At 35.1% G+C, this 26,895-nt stretch overlaps 2 protein-coding genes across 5 annotated transcripts in view; one reads left to right on the top strand and one right to left on the bottom strand.

The window, feature by feature from the left end:
* The first annotated feature begins 160 nt into the window (after nt 1–160).
* On the top strand, nt 161–21,636 carry arhgef25b (Rho guanine nucleotide exchange factor 25b). 3 transcript variants are annotated; one of them, XM_087257658.1, is made up of 16 exons: nt 161–369; nt 3,359–3,485; nt 6,337–6,683; nt 8,572–8,646; nt 8,745–8,869; nt 8,948–9,014; nt 9,097–9,200; nt 10,775–10,844; nt 10,931–11,020; nt 11,129–11,221; nt 13,644–13,694; nt 13,789–13,866; nt 14,026–14,217; nt 17,054–17,234; nt 17,325–17,509; nt 19,660–21,636. In XM_087257658.1, the coding sequence occupies exons 1-15, from the start codon at nt 274–276 to the stop codon at nt 17,504–17,506; spliced, it is 1,878 nt and encodes a 625-aa protein (XP_087113784.1). In that variant the 5' UTR covers nt 161–273; the 3' UTR covers nt 17,507–17,509; nt 19,660–21,636. The 3 variants fall into 3 exon arrangements, with proteins under 3 accessions (XP_087113784.1, XP_087113786.1, XP_087113785.1); XM_087257660.1 differs by lacking the exon at nt 3,359–3,485; XM_087257659.1 differs by lacking the exons at nt 161–369; nt 3,359–3,485 and adding an exon at nt 4,917–5,310.
* b4galnt1b (beta-1,4-N-acetyl-galactosaminyltransferase 1b) overlaps nt 20,014–26,895 on the bottom strand; it is a 33,403-nt gene continuing 26,521 nt past the window's right edge. Inside the window, exon 12 of one of the 2 annotated variants that reach the window (XM_087257661.1) lies at nt 20,014–25,100. In XM_087257661.1, coding sequence (XP_087113787.1) covers nt 24,886–25,100 — 215 coding nt within the window. In that variant the 3' untranslated portion in view covers nt 20,014–24,885. The remainder of the gene's footprint in view (nt 25,101–26,895) is intronic. The other variant, XM_087257662.1, reaches the window with a different exon arrangement.

Genomic DNA, 26,895 nt, shown 5'->3' with positions numbered 1-26,895 from the left:
TACACACAAACATAATATACTGCATATGAGTCTCTCTCACACCCACCCCCCTCTCTCCCTCTCTCTCTAACCCAGGAAGGTCAAGATGGAGCAAGCGGGTGTTGGAGAAAAGGGAGGGAACTGGTGGCAAACAGAAGAAGAAGAGGAGATAAGAATGTGTGTCAGTGATTCAGAAAAAGCTGAGTGTGGATTAAACTGGACAGTACAGGACAGTAGAGAAGACAAAACACAACAATCAGCTATTTTCCGCCATTCATCTGGAGACAGAGAAAGATGAAGAGTTTGGCCAAACTTCAAGGCAACACAGAGCAACTTCTGATGTCTTTATCAAACACCCTCCCATCTTTGACCCTAAATAACCAGCAATGGGTGAGCAGACACACATTTGTATTGTTTTTAAATGGGAAAATGCTCACTGTAAAAAGTGAGTTAGTTAGTTCATTTTACTTATAAAAGTGAGTAAACCCATTGCTTTTAAGGTAATTAGTTCACTTAAAAAAGTGAGTAAACCTGTTAATGACGTAGTATTATTAAGTAAGTGAATTGTTGAATAATTATAAAAATTAGGTCAACTTACAGTAATTACAAGTTACCACTTGTTTACTCACTGTAAAACCCATTTACAGTGCACTGTAAAAAGTGATTACTTAAAGCGAGTAAACCAATTGCCTTAAATGCAACAAGTTGACTTTACAAAATAATGTACGTAAACCCATTGTGACTTTTTTTTAAATAAAAGTAAACTAATCACTTTTTTCCCAATACACCTTCATTATATTTGCTTCCCCCCCAGCTTTTCTGTATCATGCAAAATGCCATACAGTAAAATGAATCTATTCTTCCAGACTCCAGTGTGTCTTCTAAATTCCATACAGGCTACAATTGTAGATTTTATAGACTTAATAAAGTACCAAATACGTAATATTGTGATAATTACAGTAATTATTTTAAAACAGACATGCTAAAATTGTCTGACACTGTAAAAGGGTTTAGTTTACTTTAAAAAAGTAAGTACAATTAGCATAATTACAAAATTGAGTCAACTTAACTGTTCCAAGTTGTAATGGGTGTACTTTATTTTTGTAAAGTCAACTTGTTGCTTTTAGGGCAATTGGTTTACTCGCTTTAAGTAACTAATCACTTTTTACAGAGTGTAGACAATCTATTTTTTACAGTTCTATCCTCAATAACACTAACTACAAACTCAAACCCAAGATTCTTTGGCTATGTTTTATTTTTATTTTGCTATACTGTTAAGTGCACACACAACGTGGACTACCATTTAATCAAATCAATAAAGACTTATTAAGAGAGGCTGTTTGTGTGTTTTAGTATATAACATACACATTCCAGACAGCTGATGTGACTGATATCACTATCAGTAAATGGCTAAGAGTGATAAAAGAAAATCTGTGTACACAAAATAAATATAAACACAATGCCTACAAACTAATTGGAAGAAAGAAGAAATATGACCAGATTTGACCTCTGTTTTCTGTTTTTTTTTTTGTGATGAAGCACATCAGAATCTAGAACACGCTCTGATACATTTATCCCACATTACCCTAAAAATGATCACTGCGAATAATAAATTGCTGCACATTTTTTAAATTATATTTTATTTCAACTTATTTATTTTATTACTTTTTTCTAATAAACTTCTCATTGTATTAGATCGAAAAAAAATTTACATTTTATTTTGATAAGTTAAAACAACATAACAAACATGTGGTGCCATGGCTTGCTGATGATTTCATTTTTACAGCATGTTAATAAAATGTGCACCAGTAAAATATTTGTAATGCTATTACTGTAACAATTTACGATCATTCCAACAACACTTTAACACATTCCTCTACAACAATACGAGTCTAAACACTTGTGATTGAAAGCAGGTCTGTTTTTTTGTGCCTTAGGGGTACATACTTTCTGTAAAACCACATGAAGCATGTAAGAAACTGTACTGTACCTAGCATTTTAGTCGTTCTGCTAAATTGCTGTGTCAAGGATGTTCTGTAGTATTTCCATTAACAGAAAATGATTACTTCGTGGTTAAAACTAAAGCCTTGCCAAACTTGTGACAACAAGTCATTAGCTCAATACTACTGCTGATATTGCTCCAGGTATAGGCCAAGCTGTCAAATGTTTTCTGCAAATGTTGGAAGCAAGCAAAAGATAAGGCCTCCTGCACATGGTTAAATGGATGTGTTTCTACAGTAGATATTCATGTTCAATCAAGCTTAAAGAGTGTTGTCATAAATGTTTGTATGTTAAATGCAACTATTGGTGAAGGGAATTAATCATTTTTGATTTTCCAAGTCTATATGTTAATGTTCTTAGAAATCTCAACTTGTAAGAGTCATTTTTTTAATTCAAAATGAAAATAACTAAATAAAACATTGCTATTGCAAATGTTGTAATACAAAGAAGTGTGATGAAGCATATTTAGATTTTTCCTAATGATAATTGTAATATAAAAAAGCATGTACATATCTTAATTAAAAGTTGTATTATATTGTCATTAAATTAACATTGTATTATACAGTTGAAGTCAGAATTATTAGCCTCCCTGTTTATTTTTCCCCCAATTTATATTTAACAAATATAAGATTTTTTTCAACACATTTCTAAACAGATTAGTTTTACTAACTCATTTCTAATAACTGATTTATTTTATATTTGCCATGATGACAGTAAATAATATTTTGCTAGATATTTTTCAAGATACTTCTATACAGATTAAAGTGACATTTGAAAAAGCTTAGGCAGGTTAGGGTAATTAGGCAAGTTATTGTATAACAATGGTTTGCTCTGTAGCCAATCGAAAACAAATATAACTTAAAGGGGTTAATAATTTTGGCCTTAAAATGGTTTTAACAAATTAAAAACTGCTTTTATTCTAGCCGAAATAAAACAAATAAGACTTTCTCCAGAAGAGAAAATATTGTGAGACATACTGTGAAAATTTCCTTGCTCTGTTAAACATCATTGGGGAAATATTTGAAAAAAATAAACTTCTCACTTCAACTGTATAGCATTATTGTTTTGTCTTTGATGTTCTCAGATTTAATACGTTTTAAAATGAATTTGAGAATTACCACATTGGCACATTGGCATTTCTAACTATAGGCTTAATTTTGTTCAAGTGAAATATATTTTCTTGTTAGTTTGAAGGTTAAATGTTTTCCAGAGACTCACTCATGTCAGTCTAGTTTGAGGAGGTATGCGGTCTGATTTAGAGTTATTTGAATCATTCAGGTATGGACATGCATTTGATTGCTACTGTGGAAGTAAAGCTAGCTGCAGCTCTGCCCATTCAGAGCTGGAGGACACTACTAAATTTTATGACCTGTTTCAGATCCAGGAACAAAATGAAGGGTGTCTTTTACTGGAAGAAAAACAGGGTTGTTCAAAGAAGGGTGCAGGACCGGAAAATGAAAAACAAAGCTGGAACCAAAGACTCGAACACATACCTGAGGACAAAGGTGAGGGGTCAAACATACCCTGTCAAAATGTTAAGGAGAAGGAGCTTTTTTATCCTATTGAGGAGAAATTCTCTGTCACGCATACAGTGAAAGCACAAATATCTTACCCAAAATGAACCTTTACTCACTATTTACAAGCCTTCAGGTTGTTCCAAAGTTCATTTCAACTGTTTGGTTACCAACATTCTGTAAAATATTTCATTGTGTGATCAGTGGAAGAAAGAATCTCACACTAAATATGACAGAATTTTCCCTTTTTAGGTGAACTATCTTTAACCCTGTAGTTCACCTACAGTGCCAGACTGTATGTATATGAAAGTAGCAAAATTAATGTCAATTTAAAGTTAAAAAAAAAAAAATTGAATTGTGGATATTTTAAGAATAAGTTTTAACAATTACAAGGAGATGAGTAAAAACAAGAACAAAACGCCTCGGTCAAGATACAGTTTGTCTTCATCTGGTGAATATTTCGCTCTCTATGTACACTCCAACATTTGTGATTTAGCAATGAATGTCAAAGAAGGACTTCATTTTCAGCCAGGCAGCCCAAAGGCTTCCAGTGAATTCATCCCACACAAATTTGCCGCATTTAAAACCTGATTTCTTAAAAAAAAAAAAAAAACAATGATCTTTCACTGCCTAGCTAAGATACAATTTAAAGTGGGCATCAGACTAAACAAGAAGTACTGCAGTATATTATATTTTTTATAAAAAATAAACATTAAAACAAACATTTTATAATATAATAAATATTATATTTTATTTATATTTGAATTACATTAAAACATAGATGCTGTAAAAGGAACCTTATTAAATTGTAAATAGTCACATAAACTTTTGACCGGAAGTTCATAAGTGGCTGAAGAACACTAACGTTAGCTGTGCATAGTTCAACAGAAAAAACAACGTGTTCGGGATGTCTCCATAAGATGGCAATGTTGGGCTCATGACCCAATACTGGAGAGTATCCCATCAATTTACCTTTAAAGGAAAATTCTTTCTTGTACACGGTGGAAAATGTAGCTTCCATTAGCATTAAGTCGACATGTTTGACGCACGTTTCGGCTTCCTGATTCTCCACCTGACGTGTTTATTTAAGTTTAACGTAACTCTTTTCACTTGAATATGTTTGATTATTTTTTTCATACAGATCATGTAATAATATATGTTTAACCAAGAAATCTGAATTTTACAGCTGTAAAAAAAGTTTTTTAAAACAATTTATGGCCTTCAAACTTCAAGCTTTTAAAAAAGTTTTCTAGTAAGGGTTTCTAAAGCAAGCATTAAAATTACTCCTAAAAAATCTTTTTTTATCGACTGTAGGTTGGCTATTTCTCTAGATGTGCATAAATGAACAGCAATTAACTGGCAATCAGCTCTTTTTTTGAGAAATTTGAGAGAGAGAGAGAGAGAGAGAGAGATAAACAATGCACTGTCTAAAGAGAAATACGAGAAGCCTAAAGCATTTACCACATCCTTCTTCACATGCCCTTTCTCTCCTCTTAGCCTCCTAAAGGTTAAGAGTTCAGAATGAATATCTCTATGAATTCGAGCATGATTCAGCGATGTGGGTCTATTTGGATAACGACACAGGGATTATACAGATGTTGCGTGTGGATTCAGAGCTCAGGGATTACCTCTAAACTGAGAGTAGGAGTGTTCATATCTCTGTAAACATCGCCAGAGTGCCACTGCCATGCTGCAGGGTGGCACGGCTGTGTTTACTCGGCTGATATGAAGGGGCATCGTGGCCCACGGGTATGTGGCTGTTCACCCTTCTGTTGGAAGGTTTTGGCCAGGTGCGTGTGTTGCTTCAATCAGAAAGGTAAGACTCTCACTAGTGTGTGTTGCTCTGTCATTTTTGTACTATAGCAGGTTTAATTTTGTTCTGAAACAGCATTTTGTTTTAGTAGATTTAGCTGTTTTTGTGAGGAGTCCCCTGCATACTTGACCAAAACAAAGAGATTAATTAACAAGGTCTTAATTCATTTGAAAAAGATTGCTTGCATGTAACTGAGCTTACTAATTAATAAACATCATCCTGCTGCTGCTTCATTATGTTGCTTGAAAGCTGTAAAAAATTACGATTTATTTAATTGTTGTGTTGTCTGTATCATTTTGCTCGAGTTATACATTTAAATGTGTTATTGGTGATGCATTATTTGCTTGTGAATAGTTGCTTCATAGGCTATATTGCAGGATTATGTTTACGTCCTTTAGAAACAGCTAATCCATTATGTTTCAGATAGAAAAAAGTAAAATCCTTTCAGTTCTGGTCATCATTCTCTCTACTAAAGTCTTACTTTCCTTTTTGTCCTTCAAATAGGGCATGTTTTCACCATATTGTACAGTAAAGCTTTTAAATCAAAGGGAAAAAAACCAATCCGTTTTAAGCTGTATCATCTGCTTATAAGGCAGAATATACTCCATGTGCTGCCAGTTATTTTTGTGGAAAATTTTGTGCAAAAATAACTGCAGGACTAATAGTGGTGGAACTGGAATTTCCCTTGCTGTACATCCATCTTATTACTCTCTGTCTCTACAAGTAATTCTGTGCAAGTTTGTGGTTTTTATTTTTATTGTCCAAATAAATTACTTAGATTACGCATTGTTCAATAATGTCAGCAAAAACTGTTGGAAAAATACATGTACAGGTTCCTTGCTTGATTGTTACAACTTTTAACTTAAAAAATTATCATTCAAATATGAAACGTATAGTATTTTAATAAACAGAAGAACTTTTGTTACAATATAAGTCAACACATTTCTGGATATGTTGCTTTAAAATCTGTACTCTCTCTTTCTCTTTCTCTCTCTCTCTCTTTCTCTCTCTCTCTCTCTCTCTCTCTAGACTCGTACACGTTAACTGGGCTCAGTGATGTCTCCTTGCCTCCAGATGATCCTCCTTCAGCCTCTGTCTCCACTGATGACCTTTCTCCAATCTCTCCCAGCAACCATCAGCTTTTTTCCAGCAGACGAGCATCTGTCACATCCACCCGCTCCATCAAGGCCTTCAAGAGGTGGCTGAGCAGCCCGGTTCGAAGGCTGAGTTTGGGAGGAGGAAACAAGAGTCAGAGTTCAAAGGGAATTCAGAGCCCAGAAGGGTCAACCTACATGTTTCTTCCTCTCTCACCTGCTCAAAGCCCATTGAGCCCAATGGAGAAGTCCCAAAAACTGACCCGCTCCTACAGATCTCTGGTATGCACATAATTTACCTTGCTGTTTAGGGGTTGCAAGATTTATTTTTTTAAATTAAGAGTGCTTTTAAATGTAAAAAATGACAGTACAAATATTATTGTTACAGTTATTTTTTCAAATAAATGTAGTTCTTTTGAACTTTCTGTTCATGAAAGAATCACAAAATGTAATACTTTGCACTCAAAAAAATATTAATCATAACAACTGGTTATTAAAGTAATAGAAATCTAAATATACTCACCGGCCACTTAATTAGGTACACCTGTCCAACTGCTTGTTAACGCAAATTTCTAAACAGCCAATCACATGGCAGCAACTTAATGCATTTAGGCATGTAGACATGGTCAAGACAATCTGCTGTAGTGCAGACCGAGCATCAGAATGGGGAAGAAAGGTGATTTATGTCACTTTAAACGTGGCATTGTTGTTGCCAGATGGGCTGGTCTGAGTATTTCAGAAACTGCTGATCTACTGGAATTTTCACACACAACCATCTCTAGGGTTTACAGAGAATGTTCTGAAAAAGAGAAAATATCCAGTAATATTGATGCCAGAGGTGTGGGTAAAAATGGCCAGACTGGTTCGAGTTGATAGAAAGGCAATAGCAACAACTCGTTACAACTGAGGTATGCAGAAGAGCATCTCTGAACACACAACACGTCTAGTTTTGAGGCGGATGGGCTACATCGGTAGAAGAACACACCGGGTGTCACTCCTGTAAGCTAAGAACAGGAAACTGATGCTACAATTCATACAGGCTCACTAAATTTGAACAATAGAAGATTGGAAAAATGTTGTCTGGTCTGATGAGTCTCATTTTCTCCTGCTACATTTGGATGGTAGGGTCAGAATTTGGTGTCAACAACATGAAAGCATGGATCCATCCTGCCTTGTTTCAATGGTTCAGGCAGGTGGTGGTGGTGTAATGGTGTTGGGGATATTTTCTTGCCACACTTTGGGCCCATTAGTACCAACTTAGCATTGTGTCAACGCCACAGCCTACTTGAGTATTGTTGCTGACCGTGTCCATTCCTTTATGACCACAATGTACCCATCTTTTGATGGCTACTTCCTGCAGGATAACACACTGTGTCATAAAGCGCAAATCATCTCAGATGGGTTTTTTGAACATGACTGAGTTCACTGTACTCAAATGGCCTCCACAGACAGCAGATCTCAATCCAATAGAGTACCTTTGGGATGTGGTAGAATGAAATATTCGCATCATGGATGTGCAGCCGACAAATCAGCAGAATCTGCGTGATGCTATCATGTCAATATGGACCAAAATCTCAGAGGAATATTTCCAGTACCTTGTTGAATCTATGACACAAAGGATTAAGGCAGTTCTGAAAGTAAAAGAGTGTCTATCCTAGTACTAGTAAGGTGTACCTAATAAAGTGGCCGGTGAGTGCATATTAACAACTCATAAAGATTTATAACTACTTGAGGGTGAGTAAATAGTGAGTCAATTAAATTTTTGGGTAGAATATCCCTTCAAGTAAAAATGAAATGTAAATTGTACAAATAGAAACAAATGTATTGTTCAGATTTTTAATACATCAGATACTGACTGATACCTAAATAACGCTAACACCAAAACATAATTATTTCTAAAGGATCCTGTGACATGCAAGACTTGTGAAATGGCTGCCAAAAAGTCAGCTTTGAATCACAGGAATAAATTACATTTAAAGATGTAATAAAACTAAAAAAGTTGTTAAATAAAAATATTTGGAGTAATAATATTTCAGCTTCAACTGCGATGATATTACTGTTTTATCCTGTCAAATCTACAGTACAAGACCACAAGCCCTTGGAAAGAATTTCACACAGCATTATAGAGTGAATGTTAAAAAATAATAAATTCTCTTCCTTTGGGATACAGGACTGTGGTGAACTTTCTAGAGAAACATCTCCTGACAGTCCCTATTACCCAAGATACCTCAATGATCTCTTTCAGGTAGTAAACAAACATTGACTGCTGGATGTAATGAGCATTTTTACATACTGTTTCTGTCTGTTGATTTGTGCTTGTGACGCTAATGAGTGTGATTTCAGAGAAATCAGTCTTTTGATGTTCAAACTAGTGTCAGTCCATCTTTGACTGACAAAACACTTGTAGAACAATCGCAGAGCCTGGAGGACAATGAGCAACACAGAAGAACCGCTTTAGAAAAAAGCATGTAGGTATTTGATTGAAAACTTAAAACATTATTAATAATCCTGCTATACATCTCACAGACCTCATGCTTCACTCACAGATATGTGCTGACAGAGCTGGTAGAAACGGAGAAGCTGTATGTGGAAGATCTGGGGCTTGTTGTTGAGGTTACACATTAATATTTTCACTCACAGTAGATCTTACAAAGTATTTCGTTTAACCCTCATTCTCTGATTTTGCCTCCTCCAGGGTTATATGCTTACAATGAGAAGTTTTGGAGTGCCCGAGTATTTGGAAGGAAAGGACAAAATAGTCTTTGGGAACATTCATCAGATCTACGACTGGCATAAAGAGTAGGTTTACACTTCAGAGGATCTACAGTTGAGATCAAAATCAGAGAACAATTAGATAAACTATTTGAAATTCTTCAGAAAATATTGTGATCTGGCTAGTAGATCAGTGTTTCACAAAATAACCAATGCACTAAAAAAACAGTGGAGGCCATCAGAATAAGATAACAAGGATTTTGGCATATAGAAAACATCTCAAATTATGACTTTCCTTTACACACTTAAAAAAAAAAGTTTGTACCGTCCTATTGTTCATATGTCTTTTATGGACAACCAGCTATTTGAAGGCATTTAAATGAGTTTGAGATATTAACATTTGGGCTGACTAATGTCAGAGGGTTTCAGTCACTTTAGAATGGCTCAGCAGTGAAAACTAATAAATATTGGCTGCCAGATACAGTAAATAAGGTTTCTAAGATAATTAAAGTAATAGTTCACCCAAAAATGAAAGTTACAACATAAATTACTTATCTCCAAGCCATCCTTGGTCTATATGACTTTCTTTTGTCCGATGAACACAGTCAGAGTAGTTTAAAATTTTATCCTGGCTATTCCATGCTGTGTTCTCCAGCCTCCGCGGCCTAGACTGCAGCTCTGTACAGGACGTTTGACCAGAGGAGAAATGGTTGTGCCCAACTGAGCCTAATTTCTATCAAGGTTTTTTTCTTTCACTTTCATCAATTGGTGAAGTTTGTTCCTCGCCACTTGCTTGCTTGGATTGGGACTTGTGGAGCTGCGCATCGATGGATTTGATCTTCAGTGTTTGGACTTTCAGCAGTGAAAGTTAAACCACCCTGAACTGAACTAAACTGAACTCTGAAAACTGGACTGAGATAGTTTCAGTTTTTTATGTTAAGCTGACACAATCTACATTGTAAAAGCGCAAAATAGATAAACATGATAATTGGATTGGCCCGTTTTTTAAAGCTTTTAAGAGTACACAGATCCATTGTAAAATTAACACACACACATGTCTCATGTCTCATAAAGCAAATTTATGTGTTTTGTTCATTTTATTTGTCATGCGTCAAGTCAGAGGTCAGTTCAAGAATGTGTACTTGGCGGCCTCTAGAGGTCAGTGATTTGAGTTTATTATTTATTTAAAAAAATCATATTTTTGTGACAAATACACATAAATTTCCTCAATATGACATATGTTACCCCTCTGGCAGTGTATGTAATGGATCTATGTGCTTTTTTAAAAAGCTTTAAAAACTACTAGCAAACAATATTATACAACATGGAAGAGTCAGGATAAAATTCTAAACTAAGACTGTGTTCGTCTGAAAGTAGAAAGTCATCTACACCAATGATTTAAGGCTAGTGTAAATTATGGGGTGGTTTTCACTTATGGGTGAACTATTCCTTTACGAAATTTATCACCAGATGCAGTAAAACTCAAATAACAGAAATCTGAAAGTTTTTTGATCAGTAAGTTCTCATTTAAGCTTTTTTATACTGTTATTCTGAATATATGTCACTGGTGGAATATGCTTAAAAGCTGCTGTTTTACTTTGAGCTTACAATATAGAAATATACAATATAGGTTATCTCTATATATTGATCTCTTTAAACAGCTATTTTCTTGGAGAGTTGGAGAAATGTGTGTCTGAACCCGACCTGCTAGCACAGCTGTTTATTAAACATGTAAGCATCTTTCCTTCCTTTAATATAAAACGGCAGATTCAACTATTCATATATAATAAAAGCTTAAGTATGTCTGTGTTGCTTAGGAGAGACGGCTCAACATGTATGTTGTCTACTGTCAGAACATGCCAAAGTCAGAGCACATCGTCTCAGAGTACATCGAAACTTATTTTGAGGTAATTCATACTGAAATTTGGGTATAATTAATAAATTATGTGGCAATTTTTACTATTTTGTGGATGATGTAAAAGACTGTATTTGTTTTGTGCTGTCTCTTTATGCAGGATCTGAGGCAACAGCTGGGTCACAGACTGCAGTTAAATGACCTGCTCATCAAACCCGTTCAGAGAATCATGAAATATCAGCTGCTGCTGAAGGTGTGCGCTTGTGCTTTACATAGATACATTCAGTACTCAATCAGTGTTTGGACAGTTTCTTTGAAAATGCTAATGATTACAGAATACAAGTTACATTATTTAAAATACTAAGTGCTATGTATTGCAGCTACAGTAGTCAATACCTGAAGTAGATCACAAATAGTATATATTAATAAATATTAATCATATAATAAAAAAAGAATGAATAAATATAGATATTGTATGTAACTGTAAATAATCTGTATTGTTCAGTACAGATTTAGGTTGTGTGACCATTTCGACGAATAGTTAGAGATCGTTTACACTAAGAAATTTTTGTTTTAAAACAGCGATTTAGAACGAAAACATTCCACGTCCACACTGGCATTTCTGAATAGATTTCCGTGCACATTAAACTGCTGAAAACACACATCACGTAACCATACACACACTCTGGCATACGCTTAAAGCTGCTCAAAGACTATAGAATACACTTAAAAACCTTAAAGGTACTTTGAGCTGCTTCAGCGTATTTTTCGCATCTGAGCTCCAGGCAGTCAGTGGGAGCTATAAGCACACCTGCCCGGCTGAGAGCAGCCAAACGTTGGCCAGTCCTAAATCTGCCACTGGATCTCATCTCTCTGTAGTTGGTAAGCGCGGTCTGTATTTCATCTTGTACAGACCTATATCTAATCCACATTTTAGTCACATTATCACTGTATTTACAGCTAATTAAAAATGTAAGAATTACTGTTGATTATCTTTATAAAATGCTAACAAATGTAACATTTTAATATTGATATCTTACAGTAATACTAAACACTACCTATTGTTAAATTTTCAATACTATTCATATCTTTAATTAAGATTAAAATAATTGAATTTGAAAGCACAAGCCACCATAAAATTTTTAGCACCTCTTTTTTTATTTTGAAATCAAATAAAGATTTAAAATCATAACAAAAAATAATGTGGTAGCTATTATAGAGTTGCTGAAATCAGATCTATGACAGGAAACACTGGCAGTAACAATGCCTTAGAAGTAATTGTTAAATCCCAAATACAAATATATAGACATCCTTAAATCCAAACATTTATTTTAAATCAAAAATTAAGAAGTTATTAATGTAAATACCTTATGTCTGAATTAGTTTAAATCGATTTTGTTCAATATACTGGCAGATATTTGTTATCTTATTAATTTGATAATTAGTTTAATCAATTCTGGCGCTGCTGTGGCGCAGTAGGTAGTGCTGTCGCCTCACAGCAAGTGTATGAGTGTAAATGAGTGTGTGTGAATGCTTCCCAGAGAAAGGTTTGCGGCTGGAAGGGCTGGAAGTTGGTGGTTCATTCCGCTGTGGCGACCCTGGATTATTAAAGGGACTAAGCCGAAAAAGAAAATGAATAAATTAATCAATTCTTAAAGCTAAAAGTGATTGTGTCTTTCTATACTACTTAATGATTTTAATAAAATCAAATATAAAATGCATACATTTACATTTAGATCATATTTTGATGTAGTGTTGACTTCAAGTACATTCATTCATTCAGTTTCCTCTGGAAAATGTTTTATGTTCCAGCATATGTTTTACGCAGCGGATGCCCTTTCAGCCCAGAAACACTCATACAGACTTATTTACACACATTTAGTTTATTCAATTCACCTTTATAGCGCATGAAAACCGGAGCAACGAAACCCACTCGAGGAGAAACATGTAAACTCCACATAGAAATGCCAACTGATTTAGCCGTGACTCGAACCAGCAACCTTCCTGCTGTGATGCGACAGTGCACAGAGCCATTGTGTCGCCCCAATATTGTATGTTTGTAAGTAATACAGGTTGAGCACATCAAGTTGTGTACCATAAATAGCTTTTTGGATGGTATATCTCAGCGATCTGACAATTCAGTAATGCAAATCAAGATTCTTATCATCTCAATTATAAGTATATTGTTACAAAACATCAAAACAAGCCATTTTACATGACTCACAAATGTTTCTGCTCACTGGAATTTACAAAGATAAACATACCGCAACAAAATAATAAAATGCGATACAGTCAAAAACACTACTTACCAAGAAATTAGCAGGTACACATTATTCAGATTAACTTCACTGCATCCAATGTCTGATTGATAACATGATTCCCCTCGCACAAAATGAAAATATTCACGCCTTAAATTGACCAGCATTTGTCCCTAATTGATGCACTCCGTGACACTTTTGACCTTGGTTAGGGCTACCTTGGGCGAAGTTAATGTAAATAGCTTCTGCCAACAAGGAGGGCACTGAAACTTTTAAGCCATCACTGCATTTTCCATATTTATTTCTTCCATATATATGTCTTTCTTCACATTTTAAGAGCTGGTCTAATATCCAAAATGCTTCTAATCCAGTATAAACTGTAAACTGTAAACTGTGCTGATGTGTGTTTATTGACAGGACTTCCTGAAGTACTACACTAAAGCGGGCAGACAAACAGAAGATCTTGAGGTACAGCTTGTACTGGCATATAAAAGAGTGTAAACTCATTATCAGGTGGCGTATTGAATTATTGTTCTGTCCTCTTTTTGTGTCCTTATCACAGAGGGCCGTTGAGGTCATGTGTTTTGTTCCAAAGCGATGCAATGACATGATGAATGTTGGACGACTGCAGGGTTTTGAGGTAAGACACAAATACACTGCTCCAGATTCCAGAATAAACTCAGCATGAGTCCATTATTTCATCAATAATGATCTATTTTACCACTTGTAGTTTTTAATCAGCTTTCTTACCTATATGTGAGGCCAAAGATTGACTCAGATCATAATGATTGGTTCACAGGGTCAGCTGAGAGCACAAGGGAAACTCCTGCAACAGGACACCTTCACATTCATTGAGAACGAGAACAGCATCCTCTCACGTCCCAAAGAGAGACGAGTGTTTCTTTTCGAGCAGCTCATCATCCTCAGTGAGCCAATGGACCGCAAGAGAGGCTTTTCCCTGCCAGGATACGTCTATAAAAACAGCATCAAGGTGAGAAGCTGTAAAGGTAGAGAAATGGGTGATTGTTTGGAAAATAAATGCTGGCAAAAAAAATATTAAAATTATTAAAAATAAGCCAACACAAATTGTAAGGATTAGTTATATTAGGTTTATGTAGGTGATGTACAGTTGTAAGTACATTTTAAATTTTGAATAATAACACATTATGTCAAGTTAACTCTAAAAATAATGTTTGAAAATATTATCTTACAAACTTCCACTATGCCAAAGTCCCTTTAAGGCAAGTCAATTCACTCGGCAGCCATCTTTGCAACACTTTTCAGGCAATATGCTTAAGTGTTCTTACGATTTAAGCTTACGATTAAACTTCATATTAGGAATCACCACTGAAATTAAACATCTGTCTCTTTAGTTTCATTTCTAATCGTTCGAATTACACAAAATCTACAGAAGCTCATGTCTGGTCCAAGCCCTTCCCCTGGAGAATCGTCAGTCTATAGAGGTCAATGATTGGCTTCTGTACTACAAGGCGGGGCTTCATTCTCCATATTAGGGCTGGGTGATAAAATCGCTATTGATATTTATTGACCGAATTCAAGGCCACACTGAGCACGCGCCTTGGAAACAATGGCAATAATCTTAGGGTGTAGTTTGTCATTTCCATTGGATGCGCGCAACTTGCAGGACGTGCGTATTGGAGCGATACGCACATGTTGTGCAAGTGGCACACAAATGACGCAGGTGCATTTTCCATTTTCCAAGTGCACCTATTTCGAATGCGGCGAAAGACACCAGGCGAATGCAAGGTTAACGCATGGTCAAGGAAACGACGCATTCCATTTGTCACTTTAGGTCGGAATAACAATACACGTAGAAATAAGTGTCGTATAGCAGCAGTGAGGTGATTGTAAATAAAAAATTATGTTTCCAGAGTGGCTTTTTGGTTTCTTTTTTGTGCATCCCGGGCACCAGCTCCCAATCTGAAAAAATTTTTTATCACAAGGGGTTATATAGTCATCCAACTTCACAATATGTAATGTTGCAGTGAGTTGCAATTTGTAATGTATGATGTTGGTTCTTTTACTTGAAAGCTCAGATTTAAGTATCATAATTTGTTTTGTTTAAAGAGTTTGACGTTTACTATATCATTATTATTCACACCTTGTGTTGATCTACCTTTACCATTGCACACACTTTGTTACATTTGATTTATCAAGTCTCTTTAACACTTATGTTTATTTTATTATAAAGAGATCAGATATTTTGTTTAAATGTTTTGATTTTGACTATTTGCTTTAGTAATGTTGGTAAATTAAAATAAAGTGGTAAAAATTTTTTTTAAATCCTAATATATCTTAATGTATTGTTAAAAATATTCAAGAATTATCGATATTAAATTATATGAAACATGATATCATGAAAATTATTTTTGCAATATCGCCAGCCCTACGCCATATTAAGTGTTACACTTTTCCCCATTAAAAACGTCACGAGTGGAATTTCTTGTGTATTCTATAGTCTTTTAGTATACATATACAATGCTTCACCCTATTCACAGTGTTTACCCTTGACAAAAAAAAAACATTTGCATAAACATCTTTTTTCTGTATTATTTGTTATATCAGTCATTTTAAAAAATAAATTTTGTGTCCTTATGTTCTGGTCAACTCCGTTATCATCAGTTATAAAAAAGGCATAGCATTGTTTAAAGCACTGGTAAAAAGGTATGTGACTTGCTCCAAATTATGTCACTTCCACTGGTTAGAAACTCTGTAAGGCACTGAAGCATGTCCATTATACTACTCTCATTCATTTGTACAAAATGTTTAGGACAAAACAGAATAGTTGGATAGAAGATAAGATAGTAGATTAATTATATTTTCTTCTGTTATTGTGATAATTAAGTGAATTTCTAAAATGAAAACTGAAAGGAAAACTGCATACAAGTCTGTTTTATAATTGCCATTTGGTATCTGGTTTGAGTTTAGCATCTTGAGTTTAATTACAAAATGCTAGAAAACTCTATTATTGCCAACTCTGTTAGTGGTTTAAAATGTTTACCATTAAGTTAAATAACAATTAGCAACAGAATCAAATGTTTCATATCACATTAACAGTTTACTGAAAATTATACACTGGTTGTGGGATTCCAGTTTAAAGAAAATGAATGGAGCATTCTTGATATTTACCTGCAATTCTGGAATAAGAATGTAAAGTAGAATGGGTGTTGTTCAGGAGTTGTAGGACAACTTTGAGAACTGGTTTTGATCCACTTCTAATGCTGACTACTATGCATACAGTTAAAGTCAAAATTAATAGCCCTCCTGTTTTCTTTTTCTTTTTCTTTTTTTTTTCTTTTTCAATCATTTCCCAACTTATCTTTAACATCAAGAAATTTTCACAGTATTTTGGAAAATATTTCTTTCTTCTGGAGAAAGTCTTATTTGTTTTATTTCAGGTAAAATAAAAAACTTTTTTTAAAAACATTTTAAAGTTAATATTATTAGCCCCTTAAACAGCATTTTTTTTTTATTGTCTACAGAACAAACCATCATTATACAATGACTTGCCTAATTACTCTAACTTGCCCTAATTAGCCTTGTTAAGCCTTTAAATGTCACTTTATGCTGTATAGAAGAGTCTTGAAAAATATCTAGTAAAATATTATATACTGTCATCATGGCAAAGATGAAAGAAATCAGTTACTAGAAATGAGTTATTAAAACTATTATGGTTAGAAATCTGTTGAAAAAAATCTTCCCTCTGTTAAACAGAAATTGGGGGAAAAAAAGTGTACAGGGGGCCGAATAATTCCGGAGAGCTAATAACTCTGACTTTATCTGTATGGGTATATTTGTGTCTACAGATCAGTTGTTTATCCATTGAGGATCGCTGCCCAGAAGACCCCTGTCGGCTGGTGCTGACATCTCGTAATATAGATGGAAGTTTGCAAAAATTCATTCTCCGTGCATCCTCCTCAGAGATCAGAACGTCCTGGGCAAACGACATCATACAGATGCTAGAGACACAGCGCAACTTTTTAAACGGTATCATTATCACAGCTTCCCTGACCATTCTGTGACCTTGCCAGACATTAGACTTCCTAATGGACTCTGCCTCTGTCTCATCCATCACAGCCCTGCAGTCTCCTATCGAATTCCAGAGGAAAGAAATCAAATCCCTCAGTCTGGGAAAGAGCATGACAGCATCAGCCTCACTGAACTCTGGCCTGCGACCCTACAGCTCTGCTTCTATAGACCGTCAGACTCTGCCCTGCCTGCAGTCCTGGCATTCCTCACAACCCTCGACGCCTCCCTGAAAGGTCAGTGGCTCACGTACATTACTCATTTTAGATTAACTTGCAAGAGAACTCCTCATAAAAACATAAACATATTATCACATCATTTTTTAAGAGTTCAGATGCAAAAACTCAAAATGCCATCTAAAATTTTGTCCTGAAATGAGCATTTTCTCAGCCTCCCATGTTAATGTTCAGTTATTTCTTTTTAAAGGCAATGAAAGCAACCATAAGCATGAAGTTACTAAACCCATACAGAGGAGTCTGAGAAAAAGGCTCATTTTAGAAGAAAATTTCAGACAGTTTTTTGCATCTGAACTCTTTTTTGTTTGTTTGTTCTTATCCCAGTTTTAATGTTAGTGAATATAGAGTCAGCTTTTAGTATAAAACATGCCCAAACCATCTCCATATATGGGCTTGCACAAGACTCCCTTTACAGACTTTTGTCACAGCGTTCAACCATATTGCAGTCTCAGACACCTTCTTACCAGATTCTGTTTAAAGAGTCATGGCGAGTCATTCTCAACAAACGTTCAAACAGAGTAAATACTTTTGATTATCTATATGTATATCTGTGTTGTTATTCAAAGAAAACTTATCATGAAATATTTGGAAGAGCTTGTAATTTTTCTTCATCAAAATTTGGACGTTAAAGGATTAGTTTTAGCAAAAACGAAATTTTTGTTATTAATTACAACCCTCATATCTTTATAGTCTCTTGTGTTTATCTTCAGAACACAAATTAAGATACTTTAGATGAACTCAAGAGTTTTCTGAGCCTCTATAGACAGCGATAGTCCAGAGACATTCAAAGTCCAGAAAAGGAAACAAAACATTGTCAATACCTTCCATGTGATTTCAGTGATTGAACTGTAATCATGTGAAGCTCAAAAAAATATGTATGCTTCCACAATTCCAACAATTTTCATGTCATAGCTAACACACATATCGGGCTTTGGGCCTGCTTTAGAAAAACAAAACAAAAAAGTTTAATGAGATCTAATGAGTGTGGTCTGGAAGCGCCAGTGATGCCTTGGGCATAGAGATTTCCAGCCACTTGCAATAGAGAACATGAAAAAAAAAATTGCTAATGGCAAAGCTGTGAAAAATGTTAGAGGAAAGGCAAACTTCTGGTCAACTTTTCAAATAGGTGTGTGTTTACTGCCGGCAATATGCTTTTACTTAAAAAAAAAAAAACTTTCTTTAAAGAAATAATATGAAAAAATTAAGTAAGTTATCTTAAAACATGCAAAGTATTTTATATTTAGATTAAGGATTATTTTGTTTTTCCCATTGGCAGAGTATTTTGCTTGTTTTTAGAAAGAACTCACTTCATTTTTCCATATTATTTCTTAAAACAAGACAAATTCTTTTTTGCTTGTCTTGAAAATGCTTCTTGATTTAATAATTTTTCAATATCAGGACTAGAAACACTCCAAAAATTCATCAGCATTTTTGCAACGTGTTGTGTTGCGCTGTTGACCCTAATGGCAACACGTTGTACACACACAGTGACCCGATGAGGAAAAGAAGACATAGGTGCACATAGCCATGTTTTGTACCACACAAAAGCGTTCTTAGAACGCCATATGTTTACAGTTGAGCTACTGAAATAACAGGGAATGCTTTGACAATATTTTGGTTTCTTTTCTAAACTTTGAGCATCCCTGGACCATTGCTGACCATAGTAGGCCAGAGTGCTCCTGGATTTCATCTAAAATATTTTAACGTGTTCTCATGTTTAAGGAAAGTCTTGGACAGGTGTGTCCAAAGTCGGTCCTGGAGGGCCTGCAGAGTTTAGCTCCAACCCCAATTAGACACACCTGAACCAGCTATTCAAGCTCTTTCTAAGTATACTAGAACATGGGTGTCTAAACCCAGTCCTGGAGGGCCTGTGTTCTACAAAATTTAGTTCCAACCCCAATTTTACACACCTGGGCTAGAGACACTGGACCTCCAAGAAAGAGTTTGGATGACCCTTGTCTTGGGGCTTTAGGATGACATGAGGATGAGTAAATAATAACAGGTTTTTTCAGTTTTTGGGTGAACTTGATTCTTTAAATTCCCAAAAAACATTTAAAGAGATCCATTCGTCCTCATAAGTGTTTTTTTTTTCTTATACATTTCTTTAAAAAAACTAACATACCATTTCACTCAATGTCTGTTATTTGCAGCTTTCTGTTGGTCCTGCAGAGGCACTTTTTCATCTTCCTTCGCACTCAAGATAAAGCAAGACCATTTTACATTACCTGTGTCCAGAAAAAGACTGAATGGAGGAGGTTAAATTATTCATTTCTAATGATTTATAATGTGACTTAAAAGTTATACGATAATAAGTCATGTACTGTAAAGTTCAGGTATATGCATACATGAATTCTTGTAAAAAGAATTGTTCTTTTCTTCTTTCACTCAGATGTTTTCATTAGCAGTGTACAGTATTAGCATTTTGAAATCTGAAAAGTCAATTAAAAGGATGTTAGTTATTCCAGACTCATGTTCTGTGACAAGACAGAAGAAATGGCACAAAACGTTATCACCAAGTTCTTTATCTCATTCCATTCAACAACAAACGTTTTGTTTTTGTTTGTTTTACATTTACAAAAAGAAAGGAAAAAAATGAGAAAAACAGTTCCTCCCTTTATTCTTAAAGGCCTTTTGCATACTCCATTATGTACTTTTTTTTTTAAAAACAACCAATAGGCAGCCACATTTTTGGGGGAGGGTTGGGGGCAGAGAATTAGCAACGTACTGGTAGAGATACAAAACACCAACAGAAACCAGGAGTCATGCAGACACAGTGAGAAACCCAGAGATGAGGAGATAGATTCTTTGCAGTGAATTGAGGAGGAAGCAGGGAGGCTTTTGAGAAACACGCAGTCAATAAACCTGCACTTCTATTCCATTAAGCTCATTAGAAATGAACCATGAGAATCAACCGGCCCTACGCCAACGCTTTTGCATGCTCCCCTTTTAACCATGCTTTCACTTGAATATGCAGGGCAGATTAATGGTCTCCAAACAGCATCAATGCAGCTCTAAAATTAGTTTAGCAGGACTACATCCTTTACTTTTTCTAGCCCACAACAAGCTCAGTGACTTGCACACAGCGATAAAGCATTTTTGGGAGCGTCACGGGGCATTTGGGTACAAAACAAGTGCGCAAGAGTTAGTTTTTAATTCCTTTATACACCGTTATATTCAATGTTTACTCATTATGTAATAAACCTCTCGTTGTTTTTACACGTTCATATCCTGCATCTCTTTTAAGGCTTTTTGGACAGCCGTGCACATATTTACTCTAGTATGGCACCATTTTTTGTTTTAGACAAAAAGAAAGAATTATCACACGCCCAACAAACATTCACGCGCAGAGGTCTACTCTTTGACAAGGCCATAATGCTTTTTGAAGAATTGGTGGTGCAATGGATAATGCAGCAAACAGTCATTTGGGCCTCATGTTCATGAGCGATGGTGAAAAGTTTACTTGATGTACTTTAAAAAACTCGTTCTTTCTCTCACATACGCACATAAAACAAGCAATATGCAAACACGCATAACTAAAATACACTCAAGGATGGTTTAGACAATGAATTACATGCTTTTACTCTTACAGAAGTTGGCTGCATTCAGTCTGGATATTTTTTTATATTATTATTTTTATTTCCTATCAATTACACGGTTCAAACCAAAGATTTGGACACATTTGAATTGTTTCTTATTATCTTTTAATCTTATTTATTAATTTTTGTTGAGAATCGATAGATTAATCAGTTTGGGTCAGATTAAGACGAGACGTCAAATTTTGCTGTTTGCATCAAATTAAATTTACGAAAGTTTTTTATATACATAATTCAAACAAAAATTTTCAATAACTTTGTTAAATACGGGGGAAGTAATGTCATTTAGCATAACGGATACACTACCGTTATAAAATCTGACCTCTACGTACTAAAATGTAAAACAAAACAAGAAAAGAGACAATTTTTTTATTCATAATGACTCAAAATTTAAGATAAACCAAAAAGGGAAAGTTTAAAATGATAAAAAAGGACATAATCAATACGAGACATTTTTTCATGCTTAAAAAAACCCTTTAGTCTTTGACCTATTTACATCATACTAAAAAAATTACTATTTTTAAAAAAGTAAAATACATTAAAAAGCCCCTAAAAAAAAAAGTTTTTAAATCCCTAAAAAGTTTTTAAAATTGAGCTTCCATGCAATGTGCAACAGCTCTAAGTGAATGAAAACATCCAGCTGAGGTTTAAATCTGAAAGTGCACCATGTTTAAAGCTATTGATTCTTTAACAAAATAGGCGACTTGCATGCATATCAGCCTGTTGTTGGTGACCCCCAACACCAAAATGTGACCTTTTATAATGCAAAATAAGAGCTTTGTAAGTAAATTTGAATAAATTAAGGGACCAGGTTTGGCTAATTGTCATTTTGATTATATTCAATATTTCTTTTTTCTAAAAATATTTTTTTTTCTCTTTTCTAAATTGATCATAAAATATGGAAAACAATATTAAACAATTAGTATGTGTCCAAATTTTTGATACTAGCATATTTATTTTCACATCTGAGAGATTCTATCAACTTGTTTGTTTTGTTTTAGTAAGCTTAGTCTCAGCCATTCTGTAGAGCAAAAGCCTCTGACTGGACTCAAAACTAGCTCAAACAAAAGAAATGTCTTTATATTAAGTGCCTTTGGAATATACGCTTATGATAATGACTGCTAACTAATAAATAAAAACTAGCATCACATCGCTCTGCCATTAACTCAGGCATGCATTGCAGTACAATGAGACACAATCTTAAAAAAACCCGGCAATCAAGACAAATAAATAAAAACAAACATACAAAAAATAAATATGTTTCACCAGGACAGTGATTAAGCCTTTGGCACAGTCATTCTTAAGAACAGAAAAACACAAAAGTTCTTACTGATGTATCCCAAATCCCCCCTCTGTCTCTCGCTGAGAAATCTGTGGGAGTGTGTATGTGAGAGGGAGAATATATGGCGATGACAGTGATATGTTGGATTGTCTGTGGTTTGATGTCCAGTCTGTTCCTTTTTTTCAGTGACTCTGAGGGTCTGGTCTCTCCAATTGAAGTCCATTTGTTTTAGTGCAAACGTACAGAGAGACGACCCTCAAAACAAAATGAAACACACACATACGCATGTACACACACAATTAATGCCAGGCAGGGAGCAGATGTGACATTCAATGCGAATATCCCAAATGACGTGTCTCCCTTTATCTATATTTAAAAATTCTAAAAGATTCAACGCATTTACCTCCTCAGTCTTCTCTTTGCTCTTCAGCTTCAAAATAAACGTTCTCCTTGGTTTATAGGACTATTGGGCTCAAAAATTTAAATTCTGTCATTATTTAAAGGGGTCTTTAACAAATCATATTTTATAATAATAATTTTAAAAATTATTAGGTTACAGTAACAAACTGTAAAAAAAATCTGTAATTGTACGGTTTATTTACAGCTGGGGTGCAAAAAAAAAAAAAAAAAGTAAAATAACGGCCATTAAAATACAGACATTTACCATAAAATAACGGATATTAAATTAGACATTTACCGTAAAATAACGGATATTAAATTAGACATTTACCGTAAAATAACGGATATTAAATTACAGAAATTTACAACAAAATTTAAAATTTAAGGAAATTTCTGTAATATTACGTCCATTATTTTACTTTTTTTTTTCTCGGCACAACAGCTGTCAGAAATAAGCCATAAAATTACTGATTTCTTTTACAGTGTAGTAATAGGCTAATTTCTGTCCTGTTTCGACCTCCGCATATGTACACACTGCTTGAAAATGCGTGGCAGATTGTAATCTGAATGACTAAAAGTTTGCATGTTTAAAAATTAAATAAAGATTAGGTGCCAAAGATGAAAAGGATAGATGTGTGCCAACTAGGGCTGCACAATATATAGTTTCAGCATCCATATCACAATGTGATCATGTGATCATTCGACAATAGTCACATTGCAGGATCTGCAAAGTTTAGCTTCAGTTTATTCATTCCTCAGGAAATTTGAGTGGAAATATAGCTGACCAAGAACCAGATTGTTGAGTGTTTGTGAAGTTTCAACCTACTAGAGTGAAATAGTGCCTGTTTGCTTTGTTTTAAGGACTATGCATGATTTCAAGTGCATTTAAATAGTTTGCGTACAAGAAATTATAACAATTTAACTTTTATACAATGAAGACTGTGTACTTTTATTTGCTTACATTTAATTATTCAACTTACACAAACAAATCTGGCCTATGAAATCATCCCAATCCAAATAAGATGATGAGTTCTTTTCAAACTGAGCTATTCAAGTCATCTGGTGAAATAAATAAAATCATATTGCAATAAATATCGAAGAAAAACGAAATATTGCAATGTCAGATTTCCACTATCGTGCAGCCCTAGTGCCAACCAATGCAATGTGTGGTGCGACATTAATTTTGAATGCAATTTAGTGACAGCATTTTTGTTTCAATCTTTCTGAAAAGCCACCATTGAATTGTGTTTTGTTTGTAAAACAATCCACAATAAAAAAAAGTTTGATGAAGTTGAAATGAAGTTAAAAAGGACCTAAAGCAGTCTACAACTACAATATAAATACAGTTTATCCAATATTTCCTGATGTTGGGATGTTTTTCCACATGTTTTTCCCACAATTTATGCCATTTGTTTGTCCGACAACAGCCTAAATCAGTGGGTGGGGCTAAACAGACAGTGAAGCAAGCAGTGGTCTTCAATAGTGGAGGCGGAGTTTAACCACACTATTACATCATAGAGTGACTCATTCACAACTGATTATTTTGGTAACCTGGATTCAACGCAAGCTGTTTTAGACTAATGGGCACACTGAGTTCTGAAACTTAGAGAATATTTTTATACCTCAGTGACCTCTTAAATGTCAAAAGATCAAATGAGTTTTGACTTGTCAGTTCACCACCCCGTTTGGTTGAGTAAATAATGACAGAATTTACGTTTTTGTGCTCAACCGGACCTTTAAATGTGATGAATAAACACGGTTGGCTGAGGAGAGGAGAAAAAGATATCATTTACGGAATGGTTTGATCTGTATCTAAAGAATTCTTTTGAACAAAATAAAGCTAAAGAAAGGAGAGACAAAAATACGACATCTTCAGGTATCAAAAAAACTAATCAGCCATCACTGTGCGTCTCATCCGTCTGTCATGTCCGATCACATTAGGACTCTTTCCGTAAGAAGAGGCCTATTTGAGCTCCCCCAATGGGGCCGTATACAGTAGATGCACCTCCAGTGTCTTCACGGGCCCCTTTTAGCGACTCGGGGAGAGAGTGTTCGTTTGAGGGAGGACGTGTGAAAGGAAAGAAGGCATAGTCAGGGTGTGTTCAGTTGTGTGTTAGACACTGAAAGCGGTTTTTGAAGTACAAGAGGCCATTTTTGGTGTGCGTCGCATCGGATGAAGCTGGAGGGTAACGGAACTTTGCGTACGTTTTGTCGCTTTCCGATTGGCCCCAGGGCAGCTTGATCTTAGTGGCGTGGTTCACAATGACATCATCACACGAACCAACATGCAGAGAGCCGAGCCCATCGATGAAAAACTCTGGAGAACAAAATAGAGAAATTAGGAAGCTAGCTTTGTCCCACAGAGTCATGGTGTTTTGGTGTGTTTGTAATAGAGCTGCAAGATTCTGGAGGAATTGACCCTTCACAAGACCTGCACCCTTGCTATATTTGCTCCCACTGTTAATTCATGCACTCTCCAGGGAAATTATTAACAATTTCTGAAGAAATGACACAAGCTGACAGAAAGGTTTGCAATATGATATACTGTATTTAGGATGTGAAAGTGACTAACTTAAATTAACTATTGAAATTAGCTATTCAAAATAGGGATTGAAGTTATAGAGTTACAAGTTACATCTGTCACTGGGGCGAGAACGTTTCCAAAGGGACATTTTTGTTTCAGGTTTATATGAATTAATAACAGGTACATATTAATATCTAAAAAGTATAAATTTGTTCCTCGTAATACCATAAATAGACATAAGTGAAAACTAAAGGTACAAAAGTGTACACTACTTGCTAAAGTCTTGTTGTTAACCCCAGTAGTAAGAGCAGCAAATATTAACTTGACTTGTCGTTGGTCAGTTGGAAAAATGGCAGAAGGTAGATTTTCCTGATGATTCATCTGTTGAACTTCATCCCAATCATCACAAATAATGCAGAAGACCTACTGGAATCCGCATGGACCCAAGATTCTCACAGAAATCAGTCAAGTTTGGTGAAGGAAAAATCATGTTTTGGGGTTTTATTCAGAATGGGGGCGTGCAAGAAATCTACAGAGTGGATGGCAGCATCAACAGCCTGAGGTATCAAGACAAATCGTGCTGCCCATTACATTACAAACCACAGGAGAGGACAAATTCTTCAGCAGGATAGCGCTCCTTCTCATACTTCAGCCTCCACATCAAAGTTCCTGAAAGCAAAGAAGGTCAATGTGCTCCAGGATTGGCCCTCCCAGTGATTAGATGTGAACATTATTAAGCATGTCTGGGGTAAGATGACCATAAGAGGCATTTACGATGAATCCAAAGAGTCTGGATGAACTCTGGGAGTTCGGCAAGAACGCTTTCTTTGCCATTCCAGACGACTTTATTAATAAGTTATTTGAGTCATTGTAGAGATGTATGGATGCAGTCCTGCAAGCTCATGGGAGTCATACACAATATTAATTCTGTTTCTACTGCACCATGACTTTATATTCTATACTGTACATTACTTCTGTTAGGTGACAAGACTTTTGTCTAAGCTAAGTCAGACCTTACTGTCCTAATTAAATCATTAAAAATCAAGACATGATCATATTTTATTTTGTTAAAATAAGCGTTATATAGAGGCATTTGCCTTTCATATAAGTCACTTTTGATACCAAATGATCAACTAGAAGTCAGGTTATTATTTGTTGTTTCTAAAACTTGCATAGGAAACAAGACTTTTGTCAGGTAGTGTACCCTAAAGAACTAATGTCCACCTGTTAGTAAAAAAGTTTACCTTTTCAAAGGGTACCATCACAGTGACAGATTTTGTACAGCATGTGTACAGGTTACAGGATAAAATAAGAAAGAAAAAAATAAAGAGGGAAAGAGCAATGATTTTTATTAATAATTTTTTTTTACTATTTACAGTTGTGTGCTTGAGAGAAAATATAACTACCAATGGCATATCTCCTGAATTAAAAAGACAATGTCATAGTGTAGATGTAAGATGACAACTGGTCAACATCTGACAATACCAAAAAATATATATTTTCAGACATCTATATAATAATTTTTGTTTCACCTTCAGAGGAGGAAATACATATTTGGTAAGTAACCCTGGTTTTCTACAGCAACAAA

The sequence above is a fragment of the Danio rerio genome, chromosome 6, assembly GCF_052040795.2.
Source record: "Danio rerio strain M-AB ecotype USA chromosome 6, GRCz13ab, whole genome shotgun sequence".
NCBI classification, from domain to species: Eukaryota; Metazoa; Chordata; class Actinopteri; order Cypriniformes; family Danionidae; genus Danio; species Danio rerio.
Note: the sequence above shows the minus strand (reverse complement) of the source record. Positions and strands in the feature narration are given on the sequence as shown.